Genomic DNA, 11052 nt, shown 5'->3' with positions numbered 1-11052 from the left:
CTCCCAGCATCTCCGGGGCCTGCTCTGGCCCTGCTCCAACAGCTCCGTGTCCTTCTGCTGTTGGTGCCCCAGGGCTGGCGGCAGCACTGCAGGGGGGTCTCACAGAGCGGAGCAGAGGGGGAGAATCCCCCCACTCGCCCTGCTGTCCACGCTGCTGGGCATGCAGCCCAGGGTGCTGTTTGCTTTCTGGACCGTGTGCTGCAAACCTAACTCTGCTTTCAGATGTACCTTCCAAGGTCTAATGATTTTCCTGCCTGGAAGAAAGACTACTGGGATAGCGAGAACAGCCCTAGGGTAGGCTGAAAGGTGGTGCAAGAGGACAATGGCTATTCAGTCAAAGTGCCATCAGGACTAGCTAGACCCTCCATCCATCCCTCTGCCCAGCTACGCCTACAGAGCCCCCCCAGCCTACTGACAATTTCACCTGTAAAATCGTGTATTAATGTTTTGTTAGTAAGAAACCAGCCAGACTGCAACTTGGGGCTGGAAAAGAAATGTCACGCCAGGGTTGGGAATGGGACGAAACTGCACGGAGACAGCAGAGCCAAGGTCATGCTGCCCACCCGAAAACAAGTTCATAACACTCAGCAAGGGGTAGAAGAAGGGGTCTTCACATCTCTGCTTCCTTCTACTCTGGGATTCCCTGGAGTGGGGAGAAACCGTGGCGCCTTTTGGACAGAGATTCCTCATTTCCATCAGAGAATAAAGCAGCAAGCACGGTTTAACTCGCCTTCTTCCAACGCTGGGCAGGGGCGTGTGGTGTGGAAACACAGAGGACCCAACTGAGCTTAAGAAAGTTGCCAAAGAAAGAGGAAAACAGTCCTGGGGCAGGACCAGAGCCTTGGGATGGATGTACTTCGTGCCAAGAGGAACCTAATCCTAGCAGAAACTACGATCCGTGCCCCAAAGCGGGACACACACAGGCCTGCACCCACGGCGCTGCAAAGAGACAGGAAGGTTAATCATGGCTTTAATTCCCTGGCAAATTACCAAGCCAAAGCCTCCGGGCACCCTGCAAACCCAACAGGGAAAGGAGGAAACAGGAAAGCGAGAAATACCGGCTGTGCAGGCCAACCGGGGGACTCGCTTGAGGAGGAAGAGCGTGGCCGCCTGGCTTCGCCACGGGGGCTGCTCCAGCCGCACGCCCATGGGGTCCGGCCGAGGGAGCAGCACCCCAGTGCACGCGGCCAGGAGGGCATGGAGCAGGACAGCCAGAGGTCCCCAGAACCCAGGCAGAGCCGTACCGCTGCAGTCCCCACGCCGGGGCTACGCTGCTCTCTGGGCCAGCAAGGAGCAGAGACCACAAAAGGGGCTTTTCAAGCAAAGGCTCCCCGGCTGCCACACCAGCGCAGCGCGTGGGCTACCACAGACAAGAGCTGGCTGCAAGCCCCTGTGAGCCCAGTTACGTTTCACACACAGGAGCTACAGAAGGGAGCAATCTTTAATCGGCAGCGCCTATATCCCCAGCTGACTCCGCATGCACACAGTGTGTCTATTTCTGGAAGTCCATGGCCTTCCAGTACCCAAAAGGGGCTACAAGAAAGCTGGGTAGGGACTTTTTACAAGGGCATGTAGTGATAGGACAAGGGGTAATGGCTTCAGACTGGAAGAGGGGAGATTTAGGTGAGATACGTGGAAGAAATTCTTGGCTGTGAGGGCAGTGAGCCCCTGGCCCAGGTTGCCCAGAGAAGCTGTGGCTGCCCCATCCCTGGAGGCGTTCAAGGGCAGGTTGGACGGGGCTTGGAGCAACCTGGTGTGGTGGGAGGTGTCCCTGCCCAGGGCAGGGGGTGGCACTGGGTGATCTTTAAGGTCCCTTCCAACACAAACCATTCTATGATTGGGCTCAGGACAAAGGCAGACACGGACATAAAATATGATTAGAGTTGGTCCTGCTCAAGGCAACAGGTCCCCTCAGACAACCTGCATGGGGAAAAGCCCTTCTGCCTTGACATAAGCTGCTGCAACCCCACCATCTGTCAGGCTCCGCATGGCCAACAGCCACGGTCACCACCCTTCCAGCACGTTCTCACGAAGCTGAAGCACGATTTGTGTGGTTTTGGGGGAGGAGAGGGCAGGCAGGCTGCAAAATTAAAGACTCAAGCAACCAGCAGTGCTCTTTATTAAGGACCGGTCAATGACCTGGAGCGAGCTGAAGCGCAGTAACAAGTCGAGGGCAGGCAGGCCGACCTGCCACCAGCTTAGCACCAGCTGTGGCTGTACCAACGAGACACCGGTGCAGGCAAAGTCCGCTGACAAACAGCTTCTTGCGGCGCCAGCTGGCCACGCTGCACCCAGGGAACGGGCAGGCCGGCTCCCAGGGCTAACAAGGAAATATCACGAGCAGATAAACTGAATATCAACAGAGAAAAGCCAGAAAGACAGGTCACCGCAGGCGAGGCGTGTGCTCCGGCAGCCCATTTGCATCGAGAGAGAGTGCTCGAGTATTCGCTGCGCTCTCTGCGTGGCTGTCCCCATCCATCCAGTATGCTCCGCACCAGCACGGCAACACCTGGGAAGTCCCCTCGGCTCTCCCGTGATGTCAAACCACCCTCTAAACTGAGCAAGGGAGCTGTCACACGGATGTTGTTTCCATCCTCTCCCATACAGATTTCACCTAAGTGGATTTCAAACATTTTACGGAAAAAAACCCAAGTGTTTTTTAAGACAAGGAACAAAACGCGGTAGAATCACAGATGCAGAGAGGAGACGGGTTATTTGAATTTCAGAATAAAGAGCCACCTGCAAGAGCTCGGATGTGTTTATCCAAAGATGATCTCATGGTAGTTTTAGGAAATGATAACTTGACTGCTGGTTTCAGGGCTTCCCATCAAAAGGATGAAGCCCTCATTTCAAAGCAGATGTTGCGTAAAGCTATATGGACAGTGGATCAGCCTGACTCTAAAGATGATGTGGAAGGATGTTTGGCCATTTATAACGTATCAGAAACCCTATTCCTTTAGCCCGGGTCAAAAATCCATCTTTAGATGTTCCAGAAAGTGGACTCCTTGCTCCTCTGGGGAGATGCTGATCCTCACCAGCTCCCAGACCTAACCCTACAGAGGCATTCCCCCAGCTGGCGGGCCAGCGCAGAGAGAACCCAACCACCACACCTCCAGCGCAGGGCAGCTCTCCAGGGCTGGGAACCCCCCCAGCAGGATGCCAGAGGAGGGTGGGCCTGGGGTAAAAGGCCATCTCCCCCCTCCGGCTCCCCCCGAGCAGCCTCCACACATTGCAGACTATGAGGAAGTGATAACCACCATCAACAGCGGATAGCCACCGCCAGGACGAGCCTACCTCTGTGATGGGGTGAAGGAGGCAAACAATGTCACCTCCCCAGCCCTTCCCACCACCACACTTGCTGGGTGACCCTCCGGAGGGGGAGGCACAGTCCCCGGGGACCCCAATACCACCACGAAAAGTGCCCCTGCTCTGCTGAAACCCCTGCTCCTGCCCAGCTGCCTCAGTGCACTGGAAGGAAAGTAACCTGAAAACAAAGCAAAACCAAAACAACCACCACCACAAATCCAGCAGAAACCCCTCTGGGTCTGGGCCTGACCTCTCACTGCTCTGCAGTGCCTGACACCAGTGCTGCTCCACCGGAGATGGTCCACAGGGCCCCCAAACCACTCGGGAAATCACAAAGCCACCTCAAAGCCATCCCTGGCAGGAGCTGCGGGACTCAGCCAGCTCCAGGGGTTGTGCAGCAAACAAGCCCCGACTCGTTTAACATAACCGGGTTGGTTTCCCACCAGCACCTCTGCCCCCCGGGATCCCACCGGCTCCTGGGGCAGGCAGCGAAGCCCCCCAGCTCTGGCTCACCCTTCTGTCGCAGCCCTGGTCTCCCCTGAGCATCACCCAACGGCCGCCAGGCACCCCCAAACTGCCACTGGGCACCCTGAGCATTGCCAAACTGCCCCCGAGCATCGCCAAACTGCCACCAGGCACCCCCAAACTGCCACCAGGCACACCCGCAGAGCATCCCCAACTGCCCCCGAGCCTCCCAAGCATTGCCAAACTGCCCCCGAGCCCCGCAAGCATCGCCAAACTGCTCCCAAGCATCACTAAACTGCCTTCCGAGCCCCCCGTGCATAGCCAAACTGCCGTTGGACACCCTCAAACTGACCCTGGGCATCGTCAAGCTGCCACCAGGCATTGCCAAACTGCCTTTGAGCCCCCCGGGCATTGCCAAACTGCCCCCAAGCATTGCTAAACTGCCCCCCGAGCATCGCCAAACTGCCGCTGGGCACCCTCAAACTGCCACTGGGCACCCTGGGCACCATCAAACTGCCCCCGGGCATTGACAAACTGCAGCTGGGGACCCCCAAACTGCCACTGGACACCCCCAAACCGCCCCTGAGCCCCCCAAGCATCACCAAACTGCTCCCGACCATCACTAAACTGTCCCCCGAGCATTGACAAACCACTGCCGGACACCCCCAAACTGCCCCCGGGCATCACCAAACTGCTGCTGGGCACCCCCAAACTGCCCCCTGAGCCCTCTAGGCACTCCCAAACTGCCCCCAGGCACCCCCGTGGAGCATCCCCAACTGCCCCGAGCATTGCCAAACTGCTGCCGGGCACCCTGAAATTGCAGCTGGAGACCCCCAAACTGCCCCCGGGCACCCCCAAACTGCAGCCGGGGACCCTGGGCACCATGTAACTGCTGCCGGGGACGCCTAAACTGCCCTTGGGCATTGCCAAACTGCCCCCGGGCACCCCCAAACTGCAGCCGGGGACCCTGGGCACCATGTAACTGCTGCCGGGGACGCCTAAACTGCCCTTGGGCATTGCCAAACTGCCCCCGGGCACCCCCAAACTGCAGCCGGGGACCCTGGGCACCATGTAACTGCTGCCGGAGACGCCTAAACTGCCCTTGGGCATTGCCAAACTGCCCCCGGGCACCCCCAAACTGCAGCTGGAGACGCTCAAACTGTCCCCGGACACCCCGGACATCACCTAACTGCTGCCGTGCACCCCCAAACTGCCCCCGGGCATTGCCAAACTGCAGCCGGAGACCCCCAAACTGCTCCCGGGGTACCCGCAAACTGCCGCTGGGGATCCCCAAACTGCCCTCGGGCATCCCGGGCATCACCTAACTGCTGCCGGGCACCCCCAAAACTGACCCCGGGCATTGCCAAACTGCCCCCGGGCACCCCCAAGCTGCCCCCGGGCACCGCCGCGGAGCATCCCCAACTGCCCCCGAGCCCCCCCCATCCCGTGCGGCACTCACCGGGCCCGGTGCGGTTGCCGCGGCCGGCGGGGAGCGCCAGGAGCTGCAGCAGGAGCAGCAGGAGCAGCCGCAGCGGGCCGGCTCCCCGCGCCATGGCCGCCCGCCGCTACCCCGGCATCGCCGCCCGCCGCCCGCCCCGCAGCGCCATCGCCGCCGCCGCCCGCTTCCGCCGGCCCGCCCCGCCCCGGCCCGCCCCCCCGGAACACCCGCCCCCCCGCAACACCCGCCCCCGCCGGGCGGCCGCGGCGACGGGCCCGCCGCCGGCGTGGGGGCGTACGGGCCCGGGGCACCCCCGGGGTGAAGCGGGGAGCTGGGGCTGCCCGCAGGCCGGGGGGAGCCTTGGGGGGATCGGGGCTGGGGCTTGTGGGGTGCCCAGGTCCTGGGGGAGACCCGGCACCCGCATGGGAACCCCTCCTGTCCTGGGGACCCCGCGGTGCTGGGGAGGTCCTGGAGCCCTAGCAGCACCCCGACACCCCGGGGAGCCCGATGACCCAGAGACATCAGCTGGTCCTGGGGACCCCCGTGATCCTAGAGGGGTCCTGGAGCCCTATCAGCACCCCAACACCCCAGTAACCCTGGGGAGCTCGGTGACCGAGGAACATCAGCTGGTCCTGGGGACCCCCGTGATTCTGGAGGGGTCCTGGAGCCCTATCACCACCCCAAGCACCCACCCTGGAGCCCAATGACCCAGAGATATCAGCTTGTCCTGGGGTCCTCCAGCACCCTGATGTCCCAGGAGGTCCCTGAGAGCCCCAGGAGAGTGACTGGGGGGGGTGTCTCAAAAGCCCAGGAGCATCCTGGACCCCTGGGAGAGTGCCCTGGGGAAAAGGGGGAGGGTGGGGTGGAACCAGGGTGCTGCCACAGGAAACAGTAGCTTTGTGGGTTTGCTTCTCTGTGACACAAAGAGAACATGAGATGGGAATTTGAGATCAGTTCAACCCGAAATCTCAAACATTAACGCGCCTCGGTTGTAAACAGACAGTAGCTGCCCACCGTGCTGTGCTGAAATTGTTGGGGAGGCTCAACCCTTTGATCTGCAGGGGTTTTTTATACTTGTCCCTACAAAGTCCAGTTGCCTTCTCAGCTGTTACGTATCTGCCACATTCACAGGACTCACCGGAGATGTGGCTTCCATAGGAATGGTCAACTCCTTCTCTGATTTTCTGGTTGTTTCCAACAGAGTCTTCCCTCTTACATGCATTTTTTTTGGGACACCTTCTGATGTGTTTGTGTTCTCCAAGAGAGCAATGCAGTCCGGACACAGTCTTAGAGTCCTTGCTTGGGCAAAATTCCCTCCCCTTGCTTATGGGTCAGCTTGGTTGAGGACTTCAGACCTGCTTTCAGTCAACCACAAACTCCCTGGAGATGGACTTTTTACTTCAGGAGCTCAAAATCTTTGCTTCTTGCTCTCATGGGCCTGATATACTTGTGGTGACTTTTCTAGGTATGGGAAGGAAGTTCCCTAGGGAAGAGCCAGTCATTTTCTAGGGGCTCTGACATCAGTGAAAGCCCCGTCAGAGCAGCTTGTGCAATCAATAGCTAGCAATGCCCTCATGTAATTTATGAGAAGACTTCCTTGAAGTCAGCCCAGAAGCTTGAGCACATAAAGCATAGGATGGGAAGGGACTGTTCTAAATCCCGGCCTAGATTTGTTCACTGCCATTTGTCTGCTATCCATGGATGTTCAGAGCTCTCCTTCTGGAATGTGCCCTGCCTAACAACAGCAGCAGCTTCCTCCAGGTCTTTTTGCCAGGCATGAGGATATCATCCCCTTTCTCCTGTGTTGATCTTTGAGGCCATGCAGGGATCCTGTAATATCCCGGTCCTCCTCTATAGTGACAGTACCCAATGTTTTGGCCATTAATAACAATTCCAAGGCCAGGTCCAAGGTCAGATTCTACCAATAATTTCCCTCCAGCCCAATAATTCCCTTTCAACACTCCTGTTATCATCGCCCTGTTTTCTTGAGCTCTGTCTTACAGTTCTTTCACCAATCCATATTTTCTCCAGGCAAAATTCCGTGCTCCCAGCCCCACCAGCTCATGACTTACAACAAAGCTCAGAGATTCTGACCCACAACTTGATGGGTTTATCTGTTCTTGCAAGCATCATCACGCATATTGCGAGCATCATCAAGCATATTGCGAGCATCAATCAAAGCCTTCTTTAATGGCTAGTTCTCCTCACCATTTTTCATAACCTCCTTGTTATTCCTTATATCCTTATGATATTAGGCAATCACACTCCAGTTAGGTTTTATACTCTTTACGTCTTGTTTTTCCCACTCCTTTGGGATACAAAGTAATTTTACAACGTTTCCTCTAGGGAATGGGAAGTGCCTTCCACATTAGCTTTGAGTTCTCCCAGTTGATTTTGCTGTTGCTCAAAAGTTGTTCTGAAAGAATAACAAACCAACGCTTCTCTTCTCATCCTATATTCATTCAGCCTTCCACTCCACTTTAAAGGTATTGGCTCATCATCAATCAATCCTTATGAGTGACTTCTCCGCAACGCTGCCTCTACTTATAGTTATTTTCCTCTTAAAGGAAGAAAAATGAGATTCAAAGTCAAAGATCTGAGAGATCTGAGCACAATTCAAACTCACCTAATGTGATGTAGAATCCGATCAACAACGCTGCACTTGCTCCTGTTCCCCAAGGAAAGCATTCCAGTGTTCAAGGGAAGTGTTTGGAGTGGTGGATGCTGTAGGAGAAGTCACCTCCAGACTGACAGCTGCTCCAGACACATGAGGACATTAAAATGTTGTCATCAGCTTAGCGGCTCTGTGGGTCGTTCCCTTCCCCTTTGATAAGTGGCCATGCGATCTCAGAAGAAGGGGTGAGTTTGAACCAGGGAGGGTGAAACGCCCTCTCTCCCTTTTGCTCCAGAGCTGGAGCTGGAGATGAAGCTGGAGCTGGAGCTGGAGATGAAGCTGAAGCTTCCTCCAGTTCCACAGGCAGTGCCACAGGTGGATGCATGCAGCCACCCATGGCTCACCGTGACCTGCAGCCAGGCAGAAGATCCAGCTGCGGTGGTATCTGCCTCCTCTTGCGGTGGCAACAAAAATTGCAGTGTTTAGAAAGCTGCAAAACTGCTGGCGAGCTTCTGTCTGTGCCGAAATCTAAGGGAGCATGGAAGTGCCGGGGGCCAAGGCTTCTGTCTGGCTTAGTGGCACGGAATATAGTGCAGGTGCCGGTGTAATGGTCACCACATCTGCTTCTTGCTCTTTGGTCCTCAAGCTCAGCCCCTCCTCAGGAGTTCAGACACAGGTGGGAGACTCTGCTCTGGAGAGCACATTCCCTACAGTCTCAACCAGGCTGGGGAGAAATACAGAAAATATCCCTGTTTGAAGCTACAATCTGGAAAAATAAATAACGATGACCTGTCCAAATCGAATCTGTGGAGCTTTAACAATGCTGACCCATGAATTTTGATAAATATACTTCTACTATTAATAATGGCACTCAGCTGCTCAACCACTGAAGGAGGTATAAAAGCTTTCTGGCTGAGCAGCTGCAATGCACATTTTGCTGTATTGCTTTCCATAAATCCATAGCTGGGATCCTCTTGGCCACGTGCAAAGGTCTCCGGAGAGCACAGAGCTGGCACAGCCTGATCCCCTCTGTTTTTCTGGTTCTGGTACAAGGAGTAAAAAAAATCTATATTTTAACCATCCCCAGCTAGATGCTGGTTGAGTTGTGTCTCCCCAGCAGCTCCTTGCCAATTGAAGTCACTGTGACAGGGGATCTGGAAAGGAAGGGTATAATGAAGAACTGTGTCCCTGGAAAATCTGCACTTAAAGTTGCACGCTTTAGGTTCGGATAGAAACATCAGATGATGCTCCATCACTGCAAGAGGCGGGTGAAAGGCTATTTGATGTGGTCCATGGAGCTGCGCTATGTGCAGCTTCCAGTGTGAGTCATAAATAGAAAAACAGGAGGTCGATCATTTCAGCGTAGATGAAGGCAAGGTGACACAGACAGGGAAACAGGATCTAAAACAGAGGAGGCTGAACTCGAACTGGCTGTTACAGCTCAGGAAAAAGACACTGGAGTCCTCATTCCAGTTCACCAAAATTGTAGCCTTGCTGTGTAGAAGCGGGCCGAGAAGCCAGCAAATTGTGGTGATATCATCAGGAATGGTTCTCAAAAAAGGGGGAGAGGACATCTTTTGCCTGCTGTGTAACAGCTTGGTGCGGTTCTGGCCTCTGGATCTAAGGACAGAGTGGCCTTAGATCCCTGAGCAGAGCAACTGAGATGATCAAGGGGATGGGGCAGCTGCGGTACCAAGAGGTCCTGGGAGGGCTGGGATTTTTCCCTGGAAAGGGGGGAGCAGAAAGGACCACCTTTACAAAATCATAAAGTGAATGTGGATCTGGTGCTCATCAGATTCTGCACTAAGAGGCCACTGATGAGTCTAGTAGATCGGTTTAAAATGGATAAAAGGGACTTTTTACGGTGCGGGGGGGAGAATGAACTGCTGGAACTTGCTGCCACAGGAGGCTGTGGAAACAAACAGGATCAGCAGGTTTATAAAAGGTATAGCAAATTCGTGAGCAGCAGGTCAATAGACAGACGCTGCAGGCAAGAGGAAGGAATGTACCCTCTGAAAGTGCGATTACTGCTGCTGTGGGTGCCGGAGGAGCACTGTCACAAGTGGCTGGGCTCACGTGCTCTCCCCAGGTGGCATCTCCTGTTCCAAAAACAGCACTGGGAAAGAAGAATCATAGAATGTGTTGGGTTGGAAGGGACCTCTAAAGGCCATGTAGTCCAACCCTGCAGTAAGCAGGGACATCTTCAACTAGATCAGGTTGCTCAGAGCCTCATCAGGCCACAAAAAGTAGGAGGAAACCCAATGTGAAGTAGGTGTGGAGAATTTCTGCCATTTAGTTGATGAATGGCTCCAAAACAGCAGTGACGGCACTGGGAAGGCATCAGTGGCCAACGTTGTGTTACCGCAGATCTGCTCCTTCTCCTCCCAGATATAAAATCCAAGACCTGGATTCTGTTGTGAACATCTCCAGGGATGGGGCATGCGTGATGCTTAATGCCTTTTGGGTCCCGGGAGCTCACAGGAGGAGAACCCAGCTCTGAGGGGGATCAGCAAAAAGGTTTTCTAAGGTATCACTCGCGGTGTTGAACTTCTTGTGATGGCAAAGGAGAGCAGACAATGTTTAAAGTTCTGCGAATACTTGTTTTTATCAACCCCGTCCTGTCTGGAGGGGCTTGTACAGCTGTGCTTGATATTGCTGCTCCACTGGGAGCAGTCTCTGCTTTTAGGAAAGGAAGGAGAGAAAATATTGGAAGTCCTTCATCAAAATTGGCATTTTAGTGAAGGCTGAATCTATTTCCTGTCTTCTATGACCACTTTTCCTTTTCCCACTGGCAAAACAGCCAGTGGAGAAGGTGGGCGGGGGGGGGGACAGATCCTAAAAAGTGTGGATTAAATCATTCCAGTATTTTCAGACTGCTTGCCTGGAAAAAAAAATCCCCTTTAGCTCAGCAACTGATTGAAGGCATCTCCAAAGAGCCAGTATCTTTGGGAAGAGGCGGAGGATGATGGGGTGACAGAAACTAGACAAGAGGGTCTCTTACCATTAGCAGGGTAAAAGGAGGAAACTATAAACCAGTCAACTTCAAATCACAAAAAAACAGTGGGACATTTAATCGAAGAAAGAGATGAGTAATAACCACAGCCATTGCCAAGAATGAATCATTTCAGATGAGTCTGTTTTCCTTCTGTGACAGATTCCAGTCCTTGGTTCAACATCATTATTCACTGTTCTTTCATCAATAACTTATGTGTTGTAAAGGAGAATGCGC

At 54.6% G+C, this 11052-nt stretch overlaps 1 protein-coding gene across 3 annotated transcripts in view; it reads right to left on the bottom strand.

Annotated features, from left to right (window-relative positions):
* PGAP6 (post-GPI attachment to proteins 6) overlaps positions 1-5398 on the bottom strand; it is an 18744-nt gene extending 13346 nt beyond the window's left edge. For 2 of the 3 annotated variants that reach the window (XM_074597595.1, XM_074597598.1), the window contains exon 1: positions 5231-5378. In XM_074597595.1, the coding sequence (XP_074453696.1) occupies positions 5231-5324 (94 nt within the window). In that variant the 5' untranslated portion in view covers positions 5325-5378. Of the gene's footprint in view, positions 1-5230 lie in introns of all 3 variants that reach the window. The other variant, XM_074597596.1, reaches the window with a different exon arrangement.
* Positions 5399-11052: the final 5654 nt, after the last annotated feature.

Source organism: Larus michahellis, chromosome 8 (genome assembly GCF_964199755.1).
Source record: "Larus michahellis chromosome 8, bLarMic1.1, whole genome shotgun sequence".
Classification (NCBI taxonomy): domain Eukaryota; kingdom Metazoa; phylum Chordata; class Aves; order Charadriiformes; family Laridae; genus Larus; species Larus michahellis.
Note: the sequence above shows the minus strand (reverse complement) of the source record. Positions and strands in the feature narration are given on the sequence as shown.